Source organism: Euwallacea fornicatus, chromosome 10 (genome assembly GCF_040115645.1).
Source record: "Euwallacea fornicatus isolate EFF26 chromosome 10, ASM4011564v1, whole genome shotgun sequence".
Taxonomy (NCBI): Eukaryota; Metazoa; Arthropoda; class Insecta; order Coleoptera; family Curculionidae; genus Euwallacea; species Euwallacea fornicatus.
Window position 1 is genome coordinate 439883 of NC_089550.1, and position 21117 is coordinate 460999.

A 21117-nucleotide genomic window follows, 5' to 3' on the forward strand; every position below is an offset into this window, starting at 1 on the left:
ATTTTGTTTTTATTTCGTTCTCCTCGATTCAAATAGAGCACAATTTAATATGGTTCTAATGTGTTTTGATTGTGACATCTTACTTAAATTTCACAGATGTCACATTTGAGGTTTTAGTACATAGATACAGGTGACGAAAGAATTGTTGAAAAAAAAAGGAAACCACAAGCGGAAATCATTTCAGTATATTGTGGATATCCTGAACGCATCTACGACAGTGGGGAAGTTTTGGTTCAGCTGATGCCGACCTATGGTTTTCTTTTTCCCTTCCATCTACCATTTCGGGGTACACCTTCATGTATGTATTTTTCGGGTATATGCAGCACGATGTGCGTGTACTGGAGGTGTCTAGCAAGGCGTGTGCGTACCTGCTCTGTATGCACATATACCTGATTAAATCAATAAATAGTAATACGCTTCTACTGGTTACTCCCACATCCTCTTACCATTTCTATGTTTTTTTTGCGAATTTGCCAATAACTTTTCCTCCGTTGTTGTTTAGATTATTCACTAGTATTTTCTTAATTACGACTTGAAAATGCATCTTTTTTGTGACACACTGATACCCTAAAATTTGATTTTAAATGTTCAAACCGTTCTTAAGAGATCCCCTTGTAACATTTCATGCACGCATTCATTAGTGGCATGGAGAGTTTTTTAGAAAAAAAATCTAGTAAATGCTTACTGATTTGCGTAATTTATGACCCCCAGCTGTCGTTTAAAATAGTTTAATGTTGTTTTATATCTCCATTCCCATTTTATTTGCATATTTTCAACTTTCGCAATTGGCTAATCAATTTAAATCAAGTGTTAATGTTCGCCCCGCCTTAAGAGACAAACCTTAGGAATTTTACGATCGTTTTGTTGTCACACAAGAGGCCGAGAATACTGTAAAAATTAGAAAGTAGATAGTATGTAACGTCTATTTTTATTTATTAAGATCATAATTTTTTTAAACAAAAGAATTTCACACTTAATGGTTATTGTATGTGGTAGTTTGCTGGCTTACGCGACAGCGTTTACGTATATCGAGACCGTTACTGGGGAGATTAGCACTACTCTTAAAGTCCTATATCGTTAAAAAATGTAGCATTGCTGAATTTCTAGTGAGACATTTCATAAAGCGATTCTACGTATTGAGAGATCTTTTTATTTGTTTCCGTTTATAAATCATTATTTTATCATTTAACACAAGTAAAGATCTCCCTCATCAAAGGCAGATTTTCTTGCGAATTATCATGTTGTAGTATTGTTACGAGAGCCAGAAATTAAAGCGCAGTTTGTTGTTTATTATACGATTTTATTGCATTGCAAAGCGGTAATTACAAACTAAGAAGAATAAATAATACATTTTGCTATCATATACAGAGAGTGGGTACAGATTTTTAGGTTCAAACACTGACATAGAAGAAATATGACTTAAGGATACCTATGAGTCCGCTCTAAAATGCATTTATACGAAATACAATAATTAATAAATTATATACAAATTTTTTGGACAATTTTTTAAACAAATATTTACAAAAATTATTAAAAATAATAAATACAAAATTTTAGATATAACGCAGGCTTAATATTTTAGGAAATACTCTTTTGGACATCTCAGAAAAATAGAAGCTGCAACCCCTGGGTCCTTTGCATATATGTATATCCCTAAAACATTAAGCGACCCAATTTGGAAGGAAATTGTTTTCTAGAATGTCAATGTTCTCGTGAAAAAATCCATTTTCAAATCGAATTAATTTATCAATTATACTGTAAAGGAAATTCACAACCAATACAAAGACGCTAGGTTGAGGGGAAACAAAAATACAAGTAGTTTATAAGTACGTCTGTCAGCTACATACATATAAATGGCAATTGGTGGTAACAGTTAGAATGAACCAGTTTTACTTCTATTTTAAAATTCTAGGATAAGATAAAAAAAATTGAATGTGTTATTTAAAATTGGCAAATAATAAACGGATAAAAAAAGTATATCTCAATTCATTCTAAGCGATACGCCACAGAGAAGAAGTAGTGTTTTAAGTGATGTGTGAACTCGGTCTATTTAACTCTAAACTCCTAAAAAATGGCGGCGCACTCGTCATCACTTCATCTATTTTCAAGAAAATTAATACTTTTTATATAACACAATAAAAACTAGGATTTTTTCAGTCTTTAATAATATACAAATATACGCGTCAAGATTCACCTTATATATTTGTCCGAAAATGTTCAACACTTTTTCTTTAAATATTATGTATATTAGAAATAAATAACTGACCAGGAAAAATATAACATTTACAAGTTATCGTTATCTCTTTCTAAAATTATACAGGGGCTGATAAGTGGCGGTTATGCAATAACGGAATGACAACGTAGAGATACAGGTAGAGAGATAGAGAGATCAAAGATGTTCTCGCCCTGTATAATTTTATACTCACACAAATTGGTCACTATGCTTGGCGCATATTCAAAGGATTCCTACGATGTAACATCAAAAAAACTGTACAAATACGTAGGTATTAAATAAAAAAATGGAAAAATATTTCAAACGTTATATTATTTACGTGTAAGTATTAATAGGCCCGGATAACTTTGCTGATTAGGAACTCGGTTTGCGAACAGAGCATCTGTGACGATTTTGATCTTCCGTGGCAATAGCACTTAAGGAATTCTACAAGTTTGTGGTAAATAGATTGCCTTGAGTGATATTATAAATGGCGATCGCTAAACGCTTAATTCGCAAACATGAAAGTGAACTTATAGATTTAATGGATTTATTAGAGAGCTTTCATGTGTTCGAAAGAAATCAATTTCGCATAAATTATATGATAATTACTACAGGGTGGCTCGACATTGCAGGGGGTCAAGTTTCGATTCAATCCAAGCGCATTTAATTCGCTTGAAAAAAAATGTCAGGGATACTGTACGGAAAAGTAACATACAATTTTGCATCGATGTATCGATATTTTCGTTTTGTTGAGAACAAAGGGAGATACTTTGCAAAAAAAAAAAAGAAAATGGCAGAGGATTCGTCTCGGATTATGGACCAGTTGGAATTAGCAATAAAAGCGATCGTTCCAGGGTTTGGATGCCACTTCGCTGTTTACGGACAATTCTGTGCCCAAGCACAATACTGACGTATGCACAGCTCAACTTGATTCTGTGAGCCTTTGATGCAGCCAAAAATGGACTGAAACGTGAACAATCTTTAAATGGGAGAAAAAAATATCGACCGACTGTAGAAATTAAAATGAGAATTTAGAAAAAATTAATTCCAGTAACGTCATCGTAAACCAAATCCATTTCATGGATAAGCAGCTCTTATTGAATAAACGGTGAAATTTTCGGCTCGGTGAATCTAAACAGTCAAACTTACAGAACCGCCTCCATGTTCGATCCGAATTGCGAGGACGAAAAATCACAGGACCTAAAGCCCCATGGATGAATCTAAGATGGTGAGACTAGAAGAAAATTGCGACATCACAGTAATGACACGTATCGATTAAAGCGATTATAAACCAATAAGACAGGGAAATTAATATTTATGTAAATTAAGTATGATTTTGAAGAGTACTGAATCAGTAAAAGCCGTTCTGGCTTCATTGGTGAATAACGTTAAAGGCTTCGCATGACAGTTCTCAAAACTATAGTTCTGCATTGTAAAAGAACCGTTTCAAAAAAGTTGAGATGTTCCTATATTTACTTACGTGCAAGTTTCACGAGGATCACAAACTAATTTTTTGGATGTAATGTATTGTTGAAGAAGAGTATTAGTCACTTTTTTGCGTGCCAATTTAACGTACAGTTGTCTCTACGAAGAACTGCTTTGCAAGGAACGTCTATTAAGATTGTTCATATTCAAAGCAGAATTTAGATCGAAGTGAACACGGACGCGATTTCTCAAATTGTCATTTGAAATCGAAGTAGATGACGCGTAATGGCAGTTTTAATTCTTTATTTTCTCTCCTCAATTCTCTCCCAGAATCAAAACGAAGCAACGGAAAAGGTAACATCTCGGCATCATTGGAGTCAGAAGGCACAAAGTATCTATACGTGTCGAAGAGATATTCAGTCGTGTCTCTGGACATTTTCGTCGGAGATATTGATCGGAAAGAGAAAAAGTGCATTCCATCTGCCAGCATCAAATGTAAAAACATTTAACGTTCAGCAAATAACCCTCTGAGGTCAGGGAATTCGGCAGCGAAGGCAAATGATGAAGACCTTCGATCAAAACCACTCTTCCCTAAAATATTCAGTGAAATCTCCAGGGAGCTACACAACCTTACTTATTTAATTTCGATTCTTACAATTGAAAATTGCAAATAATCTGTGGCTATGATGTGCCTTCCTGTCCATTCACCCACTGCAACGTTTGAGCTCCTACCCTACACCGTTTCCCGAATGAATAAAGAATAAATAAAATGCATCAATAAAGTTTCAGCAAAGTGTTGTAAAGTATACTCAGACAGAAAGACAGAATTTATACTCTTGTTTGTAACATTAGGTCGATTTCAATATTCGTTCCTACCTCATAAATATTTATACACAATATTATCAAGTCATAAGGGGTTTCATCAACATTTAGGTCACCAGGTTTTTAGGTCCTCTTTCATACATCAACGCATCGAATATGTATAATTTTTCGAATGTTTTATAAACATAAAAAAATCGGAAAGGACGTTTTTGCCCATATATTGTACATCAACGCAGCAGCAAATTCCTGCTGCCTGTATATAAAGGTTGTGTCTCGGCAAAACGTCCACAATGGGCGCACATTCAAGTATAAATATATAGGGTCATTTTTTCTTAGTGCCTATATTTAGTGAACAATTATTTGTTTAGTATTGCGTAACATAATTCTTTCCTTCAGGGGTCACGTTTACACCATAATATAATAAATAATTACTTTTTTATATGGACGATACAATCTTTCCCCCTTTTCGCATTTCCAGAGCCACTTTTATATACATTTCTAGTTGGACAAAGCCTGACAGGTAGTGAAGACTTAAGTCTACTCATATATACACTTCAAAAGATAACCAACAGTTTTATTTGGTAACCAGAGAAGCCTCCAAGCTAAAGAGGTTCAACTTCAGAGCCTCGCCATACTTTGTCCATCGGACACACTACCATAGTTTACAATAACACGGTGTAGGAAGGGGGGGGGCGGGGGGGTTAAAGGACATTGTGAACAAATTGTCCATCACAAGTGAGGGGGGACATTAACAACAAATGGAAATCACGACTAAAACATTCACTAGTGTCCGCGATATGGACATGTCTTTTATATCCGTTTTTGTTTAACTACATACACTAATATATCACCAAGGGCGATTCAAAAGGGATCGCTTATATAAATTCAAAAAATTCATCGCATTAAATGGATGATGTTTCCGACGATCACGACGCACAGCAGAATAGTGCTCGAAACCACCACCGAAGCATCCGATGTGCCGAACGTCAAAGTATCACTTTTCACCACCTCGTTTGGATGTTTGTCGTACGGTTTCGATTTTTTCGTCGTTGATACGGTACTTCTACTCGTCGTGGAGGGCGTTGTCGGCGGGGTGAGTCTTGGGGGTGTTACTGACCACCTAGAAAAAATAACGAGCGTTTATGACTTAAAAAAAAAAAAAAAAAAGCAAACCTTCAACGATATAATCAAAATTTCCACGTAAAAAGAATTTGGTTCGATTTTTACGTCTCAATGTTAAATTGATAGTTCATAAGCACTGTTCCGACGGTACTCACTGACACAGATGGTGCATCCGCAGATTAAAAAAATCTAACTGACGTGCGCTGCATACAGGATGCTCGGGAATAGCGTGCGTATAATTTAGAAGGCAATCCTTAGGTTGCAATAGGAAAAAAAGCTACTATGAAGTAAGTTCTAAGAGAGCTGTCGTTTCTTGAAGATGTTGGTCCAAATATGGTATTTTCTACATATCTGGGTCGAAAGGTTAGTTTTTACTACAAATTCGGTAACTTATTCTTGACGTTTCACTACGCCTTATCATTGTTCAACTACTGGAGAACCAGGCTCGACGACGACATTATATTAAGCCGTTTCCAAGTTCATTTCAGGGAAGGTTCAATTTATTATTGTGTGGTGGCTGAGAAGCAGAGGCTGTGGTTTTTGTGGTAGTCGTAGGTACAGCGAGGGCAACTCCGTAATAAACTCGTTCGATTGAATTGCTGTGAAGTCAAAAAGTCACAATAAACGTTCGAAAAGATACGCTTCTTTTAATCGATGTTAAGAGTATCAAATGCTACTCTCCTAGAAAGTAAGTTCAGGACCGTTCAAAATCTAACTAAAGAGGACGTCTAGTTGCGAATTTATATTCGCGTTCCTAGGAAAAATATTAGAGAACACAGGAAAATTTCACAAAATGTGTGTGAACCTACGTATTCCAAAAACGCAAGAAAATTGAATAAATACATGTTATTAAGCAAATGTAGTGAAGCATTTCATTGTTGAAACTTCAGTTTCAAGTTGCGATTCTAAGGAAAAACGATTTCAAAACTTTGAGATGTAGTGGCTTCTTTTAGAAAGCAATACTCGTGCTAGTCAAATTCGTGTAATTTCTTACTTGGAGATATTCGCCATTACGGGAAGCGAAGTATGTGGAAAGACTCACTTTTAAGGTGACAATGTAAAAAAAAACAATTTTAAAAGTTTAAGATTTGAGATGCAGCGGCTTTTTTCCATACTTAAAACCGGATTTCTAGATTTCCAGACAGGTATTCTTTATTAAGAGAAGTGTGGTTTAATAAGGGTGAGTTAATTAATTCCAAGGTGAACACATCGCTCTGATCGGTTCATAGCAACCGACGACTAAAACATTTCTCCCCCCCAGTTTTCCCCGCGAACTTCCGAAAATTCCAAAGTGCAGTTAACGTCCCCCATTGATTTGCCCTTTTCGACTTTCCGCTCCTGGCGATCCCACGTGTCGACCGTACGGTCACGCCGTTCCTGCTTCACAGCATGACACGTGATATCAGATATTGCCCAGGGAAAAAAAATAGGATTTTCAAGCCTGTGTCGCAACAATTATACGGCCACCCAACAGCCCCGAACGCAACTGCCACGGGCACTTTTTTCCGGTATTGCTCGAGAGTGAAGTCGGCAGAAACACCGATGATCTAAATGACGAGGGAGAATCCAACTAATTTACAAAGGAAACGTTTCAAAAATTAATTAGAAATGTCGCTTTTATGCCCCGACTGAGCGTTAAAAGACGCAGCTTCTCCAATTTAAGCAAGATTGGAACTGCCGCTTAGAAGACCTCGGTGATGATTCACTTCTAGGGAATTAAAACAGCAACGCACTTACCATGTTGGTCGAGGTGGTGGCTGTGTTGGTGGCTGAGTGGGCGTCTGTGTCGGAGGTCCCCAAACTTTGAACACAATTTTCATGTTGTGAGTGGTGCACCTTCCCCCTATCCTCCTGTGGAGATCATCCGAGGTGGACGTGGATATGAAATAGTAGTCGTGCCCTGGAAGAGAAATCGTTTCGTGTTGACGGAATTCCAATGAAAAATTTCAAACTGTAACATCCTCGCCGATCGTTTTAAAAGAATTTTTGCTTGAATTTTTCGCAGCAGTTAGTGAATGAGTGCGGCAAAAAAATAATTAAAAAAAGGAAATCATTCATGATTTCTAGTAGACAATGCTGCCGTTGTGAAACGTCTCCGAGCACTAGCAATTCCAGCTGAGGCAAAACATAAATCTTACGTACAGCGCTTAATCAAAAAATGCTGGAAATACATAAAACAAACAAAATTATGATTAACCGCCCTAATTTTAAACAAATTGAAATCCGACCGACGGTAAATAGCAATTAACATAATTTTACGCACGGCGGAGTGTCAACAGATCCGCAGTTTGTTCAGCTAATGCGAGAACAATTAAATTGTCACAGCTTTAAGCAGGATATATTGCATTATCCAACCAGGAAAAAAAAAACGCCGACTCTTATAAGACTTAATTAAATAGTCATGGAATGGTTACGCCTCATTGAGGGTCTCAGTTCGGTAAAACCACAACGTTCAAAAGTGCTGCATTAAGACTAAAGTATTGTTCATCGTCAAGTTTATCTCCTTCCCTTGCATCGCGAATCGATCTAGTCGAAGGAAAATGAGGTGGGTTTTTTTTCAGGACATATTTTTACGTGTACGTCAGGAAACGTTGCGAAAAACGTGTCGGAGATGTGAAATATTATTGCACCTTGGCCCAAGAAGTGACCCAAATAGCTGCAAACTTTGAGCAACACATTTCATAAATAAGTTGTTTTCCGACCGAATTTATTACCTATAGTTTTGTCACTAATAGTGACGCTTTAATTCACCGAGACGTTTAAAAATACACTTGAGAAGTTCATTAGGAACGTCTAGACGCCGTCGAGCTTATTTACAAATCAACCGGGATGTTTCGTTGTTCTCTACAATCACAATCAATTATACTTTCGTTCGACGTGTCTATCAACTCCGAAATTTAAAGAAAAAAAAAAGAAAAAAAAAAGAAAAAAAAAAGGAAAAAAAAAAGAAAAAAAAAGGAGAAAAAAAAAAGAAAAAAAATCTAAATTGATACGACACTTCTTACAATCTCTTTCATGCATTTCTCGTACATACGCGAGCGTAACACTCGGATAATTCATGCGGGATAATAACACACACAAGTATCATTTGCCCACCTCCGATAGTAATTTTTGTCCCTAATGCCCCGTGCAAACGATTCACGTTCGTGACTATGAATTATTAGTGATGATCCCGGCAATATTAACTCGAATCAAAATCTCCAGTCATTCTCCCCTGACGATCCCGCCTAGCATCGTAAGAAGAAAATGAGACATTCTAAATTTACCACAGTTGAAAACAAGTTACAGCAGCCTATCATAACAGAGATCAATATTTTTAAGGCTTTTAAGCTCTCTTTGACGGAGGTTCAAACCTACGAAAGGAAATTGCTTAGTGCTTTCGGTAATTTATTATGTTGGGGAGGCCGTTAAATGACATCGAGACATTTCCTAAACCTGTTCCAAAAGCAGATGTATTAAGGCGAACGATAATGGAGTTTAATTTTGGAAAATTTTATTGCCGCTTAAGTAGGATTTACGTTTAGCCAATAGCATTCTTAAAATTAGGTTGGAGCGAGTATGTCGGATCAAGGAACGCGATCAGCAAACGCGCAAATTGAACCCGAAACATTACAGGGGCGCATGCGCACCTCAAAAAACCGCAAGAGTTGGTTCGGTTGGAGATCTCCCTGGCTTAAAAACTCACGAGAAGAGCACGCCAATTTACCTCGTGTGACATTTAATCCGTTCGGTATCTCTCACGGTACTCATCGTCGAATTCGTTGCGCTTGGTATGTGCAGCTTCTGTAGCCGTAATCAAAAACGAATATTTGGAGACGTCGAGCTGGACACGAGACGATCTGTTTGCTCCTTCCGCCCTGTGTGTCGGTCCAGGTTAGATAGGTCTTCCTCGTCGGGATACGCACATTTACCCCATTTAATACAGGGGTTTTTTACGGTTACCGCGACGTTCTCCTGTGCGAATTTATAGCACCTTGCGTTTACAGCTGATGATACCTTAGTCGAAAAAGAAAATTTTGAGATGCAAAAAGAGACGCGAGAAGCTCTGGTGATCTGCAACTCAGCTCCTCGTGTTGGTTCAGGTTAGTTCAGCGTACCTTTTCCTAACTCCAACGCTAAGCGAACTGATCTGATAGGGTTGAGAACGAAATATCATCAGGCTGTCTCATGAGAGAAAATCTAGTATTGGTCAAGCAAGGACGATAACATATCTATTTAATTAATTAAAAATTCCTGGACCTCGCGCGTATTTCCGGGGGCGACTCAATAGAAACTGGATAAACCGAACGTACGCTGCAAACCGTTTAATTTTTTGTTCACGTCGGAAAAGACAACAATTGAGAGTCGCCCGAGGCGATTTTGCACAACAAGTCACAAATTTAACGTGCTAAAAAAGGACAAAAACATATTTGAATGTCCAAACATGGCATCGATGTTTTGCGCGGTTGCCGCTTAATTTGTTGACGTTTTGGTTTCATTTTTGGCGGTAAAACTTTGCGCTTTTGAGAGCTAAAATACTGCTCCTGGACATTTATTATCGAATGTTGTTGTTATTATTATTACCGGTATAACGCCCAAGTTCTCGATCAATCGAGGTACGGAGCTTGCAGAGTCCCTGCTAGACGTAAATTTTGAAATTTCCAAATTTTTTATAACAATAAAATTCACATCCGACCAAGTTCTATAGCAGCGGATCGCGCCGGGTTGAAGATTATGACGACACAATTATATACAGTATGTCCCTCGAGTAGAAATCCAATTTTGATCCAATGAACTCTAGTTTTTTGATGGATATTTCAGAGGCCGTTTAATTGGAAAATGAATTTTGCTTCTAACATCTCTATTTGCAGCCGCAAAAGTCGATGTTGAAAGTATGCCGAACTGCGAGAAGAACTACAACTGAAAGGTAGAACAATATTTGAAACTTCAGCTGTGCCGGTGACGGCATAAAAGTTTTGAAAAATGAGAATTTGTTTTCCAAAAATCTCTCTCTTGAAGTTCGATTTTCGAATGCTAGAGGCAGATCGAGAAGTACCGCAATTGCAGGGGCCTTGCATCTCTCAGAACTCTCAGTAACTACATATTTGAAGTTGTCGTGAGTTTGGAGCTCTGTCTCGTGATGAATCTGGGAGTATCCCCCGATTATTGATTGTTTGTTCTTCTTCTTTTTTCTTTCTTCGTTGTCAACTTCGACGGTGACTAGCAGATCTAATCAGGTTGCGGTTACATACCTGAATTTCCCCTGCTTAGCCTAAACTTCGCTACTTGCGTTAACTTCACCAGGATCTCAAAAGATTTTTAAGAAGAACAAAAGCAGTGCACAAGTTCTCTCGCCATTAAATATGAACTGTAATTACTGCATTACCGGCGCAACGAGGTAGATTTTAGGGCAAATCTAACGTTTCTTCTGGCCAGCATCTACCTCTATAGGCAACCGCGACTGCGATCATCCCACGTGGACATACAAAAGGGAAAATCCGATGGACTCACTTTAGTGGATTTTTTCGTAAAATGGTTATAAATTGTCTATAATGATTGTAAGTCGGAGCTATCGGACTGCATTAAGGTCACTTCGGCAGAAAAAAAAACGGAAAAAACCGTCCACGGACAAACAAAATTGTTGACGGTGTATGAAAATTGAATCCTATTACGCTTTTTGTGGTAGTCCGGTCGTGGATTATTCTACTCGTTCTAATGTCCATTTCAAAGAAACACTGGCGCCCTACTAAATAATTCATTCGAACTGCCAAATATTGATTTAGTAATATCCGTGTTCATAGACCGACGTAATGGGTCATCGCGAGCCAAAACGCACTAGTGTCGTTATGGCATGAAAAAAAAAGGCCTGCAGATATGGTTTGTTTGCCTTCACCGCGAATTAATCTATTGAATGAAGACACTACCTGGAACAGTTAGGAACCCTCCAAATCATTTTCGAGGCGTTCATAAAAGGAGTAATTGGGGACTTATTAAATTAATTTTATGTCTAGGAAATGTAAATTTTCAATTAAATCGTAAAGAAAATGTTCTCCAAAGCGCCTAATGGAACCTTTGTGGCACCGACTATTGAAGCGATACCTATTATAACGTGCACGTAGTCAGTTCCTTTATCTGAAAGGAGAACCTCGAATCTCGTAACGGTTAAAACGCATTCCACCATTCAAAAATATTTTAACTGTTCTCCGTTATGGTTATGGCACAATTATTAATAACGTTTTCCATTTTTATCGTCCATTTTAATGGTTATGTTTTAATTTCGAAATTACCTTTGTGTTATTTCTGCACTCTGAGGTTGCAGGAATTGCCCGAACGCGGTTTTAACGTTTTTGTGACTTTGTTAGGGATGTGCAATTTTGCAATTATTTGCAGTAATTTCCAATTGCGGCAGAGTCCAAGTAACGCGTTCCCGTTAATAGCCGTAATGGGAGTTTATGGGTTTTAAGAGATTATCGGATTTTTTCTCCCGGCAATTCTAAATGTTAAAGCGAAATTTTGCAGTTTTTTCCGCCGCCTCAGTGGAAAGAGAAGCAGTTCGATTACGTCAGCGGATGCCCCAACGCCACTTTCTGCTCCCGTGCCTGCCTCCGTCGTTGTTTCTTCCCTTCGTTTTATATCGCGACCGACTCTATCGTCTTCCTCACGATTTTCTCTACGTAACCGTCCAACGTTATGTTAATCATTTTCGAGGTGGTTCAATGTCGAGCACCCAAACTCGTCCACGTCTTCTGTCACGCTCATTCGATAAGTCGTTCCGGAGTTCTGCGAGGTTAAACACAAAATTCGGTCTACATCTGGCGAATTATCTTTGCGGCCCCACAGCCGAATGACCGAAACGGCATAACGTATCCCTCTATTCCCTTGTATATCGCACGATCGTGTGTTTGCTCAACATTCGCCGTCCTCTTGTTTTATTGAATCAAAATTCGAAATCCGATTTCCGCTTCTGCAAAGCAAACCCGAGAGCAACATTCCTAATTCACGTCTGGTGACGTCGGCTTTCCAACTGTCTCAAAACGGTTTTATGGATGTTTACACCGTAACCTCTCTCGTAAGTTTTGACAGGAAACCATCGGAATCATGGGGAGATAGCAGCGGTTCATTATGCCCGAATCTCTAAAGACTAGATTAGTTTTAGAAATAAACAAAAGTCTCGAGGGATATAAATATACGTTTACACGACAGCGCGACATCCACGAGACTGCGTGATTTTTATTCTAGTGAGACGTCTGGAGAATCGGTTTTAATGCTCTCGGGCGATTTATTGCCTAAACGTCGGATAAATGGGTGAAATTTAGGAAAACGCTGTAAACTCGGTCAGAACGATGTAGCGAGATCAGAAATGGCTCGAGAACGACGGATGTCTTCATTTAGAACTCATAAAATCGACATTAATGGCGCAGTGTCGAACGTCTCGATCGTCCTTCTCGAAGAGTCTCACAAGAAGTCATCAGCGGTCCGAGACGCTGGCCTCGCACAAATAATTTCGCTCCGATCAGAGGTTGCAAATTCGTTATCTTCTCTCACGGCAAGTCCATGGTACTGCACCATCACAAAGTAATTATAGTTCAAGTTGAGATCATGTGCGACCCTCCAAGCCGACACGGAACGGCCGCGTGAGCCCTTCGCCGAACCACACGAGCGCCACGTCTTTCCAGTTGCTGCAGCCGGTCCGTTGACGTCGAATGGGCGCATCCAGCGCCGGCCGGAGCTACGGCATATACTGTAACGCTTACGTACGGTGTTCCGCTATGTCGGAGCTCCAGATGCTCCAGTAACGGACGACGGAACTCACTTCGTCCGAATTCGTTCAATTTTACTCCGGACCGGACGCTCTCCATCGGCCATCGTCACCACTACGCCACAATCGGCCAGATCAGCTGGACGAACGATCCAATCCCATTTAGAAAGTTGTTTCCGCACACGACTCCCTCGCGCAACCCCGAATCGCGAACCCGAGCGCTTTCCGAAGTTTTCCTCAGACGCATCGTTCAGAATACGGCGGATTTATCCGTTCGTCCGAACACTGCTTAATCGAATTAAGCCCAGATGGAAATCAGGGTCCAGTTAGCAGTGAAAAATCGACGTGCAGGTAGTAGCCGTGTAGTAATGGATATCGGGAAATCGATCGATAAATTTGAGATCAGAAGTGGAGGGCGCAGTAGGATCGCTTACGGCGGACCCAGGGCCGGCCTCGGCGCGTCTGCCGCTCTCGGACGTGGCCGGCCGGAAGGTCGCCGCCCGTGAAAATTAGACGACTTACGGTCTTCAGATCATTTTTTATACGGCCATAATTTCCTTATGAATAAACATGTGCTTTGCCATCATCGAATTACTTTTTGCAATAATCGCCGTAAATCTTGCATGTACAAGTACACGTTCCGGAAATGAGCAATTCGATTACGAGAAAAGCCAGAAAAAGAAATTTACATGCTTAAAAACATATAGGTGGTAGTTAATTAAAATCCTGTTCATAGAGACCGTTTCAGCTTGGTAAATTACTTGTCAGATAAAGCCGAACATGTCTGCATTTTATACTCTAACCGTCGTGAAAGAAAAGGGCAATAAAATTACTTCGGCGATGTTCAAAGCTTATAAGTGCCAGTACGAGTAACTAATAAAATTTTGATGGTAAATATGAAAACCTTTGTGCTCACGTAATGCTTCGGGATGACATTAAGCTATAAGAACATAAGACATAAAAGCCATCGTTCCCTTTAAATTTCAAACATAAATATTCGTGAGGCGTACATTCAAAGAGCGGCAAACGTCGTTACAAATTTACTATAATAACAAAAATCGATGGTATGGCTTCAACGATCCCTTTGATGAATAATTTAAGGTTTGCTTTGCGACAGAATGGTCGGAAAATTGCTTTAAGCAGATTTAACTGTATCTTTTCCTTTCACGGTGATGATTGGGACGAATTTGCTTCGAGACTAATTTTAAATCCTTCTTTCATTATCTGCCTCTTCGACTAAAAGGTCTCTGGCCTAAGCAAATTCTTTTGATAGAACCGGCCGTTACTGAAAAAATTCGCGTCGGAAGATCGGTTTTTGCGCCAGCTCTACCCATAGAACCTCAACACTTGCCGTTTTGCGGATTATTAATGCCTTCATGTATCTTTTATACACTCGGTAAAGCTTATAATTATTGTTGTCCATTTAATGCTGTATTTATGTGTTGGGGAATTTTATAGCGCCGTCCGAGGATAAAAGTCCAATAACAATAAAACCAGTCGATAGACATCGAAATAATATTAATGAAAAACGTATTAAACTAGAGATTAGGGAAATAAAAAGAGAGTTTTGTAGTGAAGCTCTTATTAATGGGCGTGGCATAACATGTTGGATGTAGTGTGAGGTCATCGGTCGAGGTTTGTTAACGGAAAGTTGAATGGTCTCTAAAGTCATTTGGCTAAGGCTATTTACTAGCGGAACGTATAACCGTGCCTAAAGCACATAAAAATGTGCCATAAAAGTTGCACCAAATCCTCGCATGTTTCACTAAAATTTCGACCCGAATTAAAGCAGCCTTTTTCCCCAAGTTCTTTGTTTTTATTCAAATTAGACGAAAATAGGGATTGGCCTTATTTATTCTTAAATAAACCAAAATGGGCGAGTTAAATGCACGGTTGTAGATTCCGGATCGCGCCTGGGAACCGGTACTCGAGGTTCACTTTCCTACGTTTCGTAACATGATTATTTCGTTAAATTATCTCCGGCCTGTTTGGGTCGCCGAAGAGCAAACGAGCTTTTCCGTTCGGACCAATTGGAGTCGCTCCAAGCGCCCTCGCTCGGACCCGTTCTGGACACCCCCGAAATTCCAAAACCTCCAAGCCATATTAGGAGACTCCAGAAACTACCGAACTCAAATCGCACGCAGGGCGTTTCGGATGCGGCGCGACGAAAGCCTTGGAGAGACCCGCTCAGCAACGCATGGGAAAAAATTCATGAAAAACACGAATGCGAAAATGCTTCGTTTTCGAGATACGGGGAGCTGAAGTTTTTTTAAAAATTCAGTTTTTTTTTGTTTCTTTGTTTTTTTTTTTTTTTTTAATTAGCGTTTTAGCCGATTTTAATGGAGCTCTTACGGCTTACTACAATGATCAGACATTTGCCGAACGAATCAAATTTGATCTGGAACTTCCGGGGGTTTTCGTTAATTCAATTCCGAAACTCGCCTCGATCGAAACCGGCAGGGGCACATGAGCCCCGCGAAAGGTGCGAACAGGTCTTCGGCTTGGAGTCTCGGCTCACGGACCCCGGTAGGTTGCTGCCGGTGTCCAGTTCCCTTGGTGGAGAACGATTTTCCGCTGATCGCGCCGACCTCTTGGAAACGGCAATCTCACGGAAAGTGTGGTCTTATGTTCGTCACGATCTGACGGTGGAGAACTAGGAGGACGCAGCCATATCAAAATTGGAAATAAATATCTCCGAAACTGCGGAGGCCGGGAGCAAAACTTGGAGCCGTAAGTGAAACTTTCACTCCTCGCATCTCGTAAACTAACTGCTTTTCTGCAGGTGCAAAATTACATGCACAGGTGGCTAATTTTTGAGATATACAACACGCGCGGTGGCTTAAGAAAGTGTCTCGTTTCGGAGTTTGCGCACAAAAACCGCGCGCTCTGTACAAATTCGAAAACTACTTGTCGGCGCTTTTCTCGTTATTGCACTTCCACTTTTACTTAGAAATAATATAATAACGGGATAATATGAAATCGATTCTGAAATCCCCCGGGTCCGTACACGCTTCACGTGTGTATTATTCCTTTTCTCGGTCTTATTTTATCACTTTTAAAAGTAAAATATGATAGAGAGAAAATAAAACGAAGTTCGTAGAGTGAAACAGCACCGCTGTGCTATTAAAATTATTAAAAGTAGCTCTCATTCTCCTTCAGATCCTAGACGGGCAAGCCAGACAATTTAACATTCACATGTCACATAGGTCCATTAGTATATTTGCGCTGTACATTAATATTAATGTGAAAGTCTCCGGCGCATAAAATAGCTAAACGTCTTATCTAAATAATTTCGTGTTAGAATTTAATGAATCATAAAAGACTTCGGCAAAGTGTAAATGTTGGGGCCATAAAAGTGGAATTTATCGCTCTCTGCTGTGTGCTTGCTATCATTATGGGGTAGTGGTTCGCGTTCGTTCTCTTAGTTAGGCAACTCCACGAGACTGTCTGTTTAGCTTAATGTTATTAATACTGCCAGTTTATCGCACTTTCCTTAGAACTATAAATTACACGGTTTGCAAAATGATTCGAAAATAATCCTGAGAGTACTACACTGATAGGGGAATGGTTCAACTATGGCAATGAGGCAGTTGACTAATAACACCAAGAATGCCGATGTGTGTTATCTCTGCCGTTTAATAGGGTGACTTATCAGAAGAAGTCATATTGGGAATTTAAAAATAATGGTCTCAACGTGGATAAGACTAATAGGTCCGGCATAACTGTGCGACAGTGATCTCAAAACAATTATTGGAACAAGTCATTAACCCATATCTCCCCCCCCCCTCTTTTTTTTTTTTTTTTTTAGATACGATGATTGAAGTGCAGGAATCTTTTCCCGTTCCGCTGCTTTTAAGTAGTAATCACAAAATGGAGACAGAGATTGCGATTTCACAGTTACGAGCTCCTAAGTAGATGCATTCTGGGTACCAATTTCGCGAATAAATGGCATATGGTTCGCTGCTGTGCAGATCGTTTGATTGAAGCACAGAAGTATGTTTCTAATGATCTTGGCCGAGCCAGTTTCTCTTCGATTGTGCGACTGGGAAATTACGAGTAGTTACGGTGACTAATTCATAGGTGGCTCGTTGAAACTTTAGAAGCAAAATAGTTGCCCACGTATTCTGATAACTAGCAAAAAAGCAATCTAAATTCTCAACAAAAATATATTGAAGTTGCTCGAGTAAGACTTAAGTAGGACTTAAGCAACGAACTAAGCCCAATAAAGAACGTCGTCAACACGTCACTTTTCAACAAACAGATCGGCTTATTTTAAGCCTCTTTGAAATTTTGCGCAGGTTGCTCTTAAAACAGATAGCTGACGCCGAAGGTTAAAATAGGTGGGGCGACAGCTGTCAAAATCTCCTCAAGGTTCTCGCGAGAAAAATATCAGAAATAAATAGTCAGGGGACCGATGCACACCTAGCGGTGCTGAACCACGCAGTTTTTCCGACGACTTCCCGAAACGAAACCGTAAAATCGGAGAAATCGCCCCAATGTCAACTGGTGCGTCTGCCCGTGTAACTGCCTGATGAGCGCCCATAAGCACGAAATCGTCGACGAGCTCGCCTGGGATTCTGCGTCCACCGACGCAACGTAACCTCTAGTGATATCGTTGGGGTTGCCGGAACCTCTTCGATTTTATCTCAATAGCGGTGTTAGCCTTCTTTGCAGCAGAAAGTAGGCGAAAGAGGGCAGGCTTCTGAATTCAAAAATAAAGAGCAGATTTTCACTTTTCGCACAGTGCACGAGCGGGATTTTCAAATCGTGCTGATTTTCCCGCCTAAATAAAATTAGGAAAGTCGGGATAAGCGTCGAACGGCCGTTAGATCGATCTGATCGGCAACTGCACCTTGAAGACAACGTCTATGAAAATTTCGACTGACCGATGCTCAGTGTTCAATTTGACCGTTTTTACGGGGATAAACCTTTAGGTAAAACTGCCGGGACTTTGGCCTCAGCGCGCTGAGCGCTGCAAGGTTGAAGACGAGGCCACTCTACCAAGAGGACAATTGTCACAGGAGCGATAAAATAAGAGGAGATCATCGGTTAGTTTGCAATCGAGGAGACAATGCCCACTGGAACCCCGAAACTGACCAATACACTATATTTCCGTAAACGGCCTCCTAAATATCACCTTGTTGGTAAAGTTACCAGCGCAGTGGCCGTAAACGGTTCGACCTTACGCCTTAATGGGCTGCCTAGCTGCTCTGGGCCGGCTTTTAATAACCTTCACATACTAATTGAATCCACTAAAAAAACTCGAAAAAATCCTCTGTTATTTATAGTTTGATAAACAAGGAACTTAAATCCTAGTAATTACCTGGCAAGAACTCTAATCCTCCAGGTTGCGGCGTGAACGGCCTGAATGTTATCGTAAAGTACATAAGCTTGTACGGTTTATCGCAAACCGCGATAATTCTGGGATTGGGGTTCGTTATCCTACACGTCTCATATTCATCTTTTGACACATTGTAGATGATGTACTTCTCCATGTCGTCGTCCCTCGTACCTGGAGTGTACACCGGACAGATCAGATTCACCTGCAAAACAAAAAATTACATGTAGCGTGAAATATCTCAAAGAACGGTGAGCTGAAATTTGACTAAAATTACGGTTTTTTCGCGAATATTTTTCCTATTGAAACGTGCTGGTGGTGCCGCAGGTATGGGTTGACAACTATGACGCGACCAATTGGCCTGAACTAACACACCAAAGGTATTTTATAACAAACGCTCATTTTTCTCCACGCCGTATTACTGCCGGTAAGCGGACCGGATCCAAAAGTTGTAGCTTGTAAAAACATGATTGATCGAGCCTTTCTGGATTTTTTCCGTGGGTACTGCCGTCAAAAAATAATTAATGATGGCACTCGGATCTGCAATTTTCGTACATTAGATTATTCGGTTTGAATGTTAATAATGACTGTCGGAGACGGGGATTTTTTTTTCTTATTCAATTTGGTTTGGCGCTCGACCTAACCCGATGTGGGCTGTGCCTTTCAATAATTCGTTTTGTTATCTTAAATGGAATTGTGTCGATTTGATCAAGGTTAGGGCCATTTTACTTATATGCACATTAGGGTCAGGCATTTGGGCGATGCGAGGTTGAGATCTGCAGTGGGACAGGTCAGTTGCTCGAGCTAGCGCCAAACGCCGCCGCTGCGCCTCCAATCGCCGAATTTGACATTTTATTGGTTATACCTGAAAAACTTGAGAGGAGAAGCCGTTTCGTAGTCAGCGAGAGGACTCGAACTGGAGGTGAAATACGTCGTTGTAATGAAAAACGTACGTAATCACGTTATCGTTCCGCAAGATCATTGACGATTCTCACAGATTCTGCGTTAAGTCGAGTAGCGAGGATCAAATGAGGCTACCTCACGTGTGCGTCACCATACTCTTTAACTCGCGAATGGGATGATGTCAAAACAAGACGAATTCCATGTTGGTGACGTTCGCAAAGCCGTGATTGGGGGGGGGGGTAAATTTCGCGGACCCGATGCAATTCGGTCGGAGCACCACGACGTGCTGGTTTTCGAACGGGCAGCCTGAGACGTCCTCATCTCGACCATGGGATGAAACCACCCTAATGAGACGTTATCCTTCTGATTATCCTGACATCACGAAGAAATAAATGATGCGTTTACTGTTCCCGCGACGAGGATCAAGGACCAAAACGAAATGTTACCGAACCAAAGTGAAAAACCACGAACTGATTGAAAAAAATCACCTGCTAATACGTAATAGATTTGAAGGACGTTAACACGTTTTTTGCTCCGATCTCCATTCCCCACTTTTCCTGGCGAAATAGCTTTTAGCCGAATCATTTGGTTTCCATCATTTCACGTTTCAAACATAATCAATCCTAGGAATTTCTCATAACTCACTAGTTCATGGACTCTTTCAACAACTCTTAAATTACACACGTTTTCGAGCAATATTTCAAGAGACGCTGGATACACTCCATCTCTCCGATACAATTACTGTTTAGAAAACATTTTCGGCCATAAATATCAATCTCTGATGACTCTGACTTCTGAACGAGCCAACGCAACCAAGTTTCGAATTTGGTCGGCGCATGATTTATTATGTTACATCTACTGTAACTGTAAACGAATCCGATCATTTAAAACCTATTCTGGCGAAGCATGTGAGGCTTAATAAAGAAGTGTAAACTAGGCAATCTGGGCATATAATTGGCATACCCATACTCTCCGGATTGCTGAGTATGTTTCACGTTTATGTGCGTTTTATGTAAGTGTAAATTAAATAGTCTGAAGTGATACTTAAACAGAGTCGGGGTATGTTAATTTACTCGACAAGAGAGAAGTTTCTTTTTTATTTCGATCCATCATGGGAAACTTAATACCTTGCAATCGAATAACTGTAATTTTATCTCCGGCGATGGCCTATAAATTCGCCGGTCTCAGTACTTTGGGCTGCAATCGCCGACATGTAACGTTATTCATCACAAACAGTCCTCGGTGTAATCTTCAACGATTTTTTTGAAAATTTTGCCCGGGAATAACGAATGACACCCCCCCCCCCCCGTTTGGGGGGGGGGAGCAGTCGAGTTGCACGCTATTCTCGGACAGAACCGACTGAGAATGGCATTCGTCCTTGGTCGAGGGTTCGGAGAAAACCCCTTGGAAACGTTTCGGTCGCCGACTTTATAAATAATTTTTTTCATCGGTTTTGACGGTTACGACAACTCTGGTCGGCGAAACGACGAGAAGGGCTCTCGTTCGGACCGTCTGGAAAGGGCGAACGCCCCAGTCGGATACTTTCAGCTGGGA

The 21117-nt window shown here is 40.2% G+C and overlaps 1 protein-coding gene across 5 annotated transcripts in view; it reads right to left on the reverse strand.

The window, feature by feature from the left end:
* Positions 1-1279: 1279 nt before the first annotated feature.
* Positions 1280-21117, reverse strand: part of Ephrin (ephrin) — a 321509-nt gene continuing 301671 nt past the window's right edge. For all 5 annotated transcript variants that reach the window (XM_066286415.1, XM_066286413.1, XM_066286411.1 and 2 more), the window contains 3 exons: positions 18646-18865; positions 7322-7484; positions 1280-5582 (listed from right to left, as the gene is read on the reverse strand). In XM_066286415.1, coding sequence (XP_066142512.1) covers positions 5357-5582; positions 7322-7484; positions 18646-18865 — 609 coding nt within the window. In that variant the 3' untranslated portion in view covers positions 1280-5356. The remainder of the gene's footprint in view (positions 5583-7321; positions 7485-18645; positions 18866-21117) is intronic.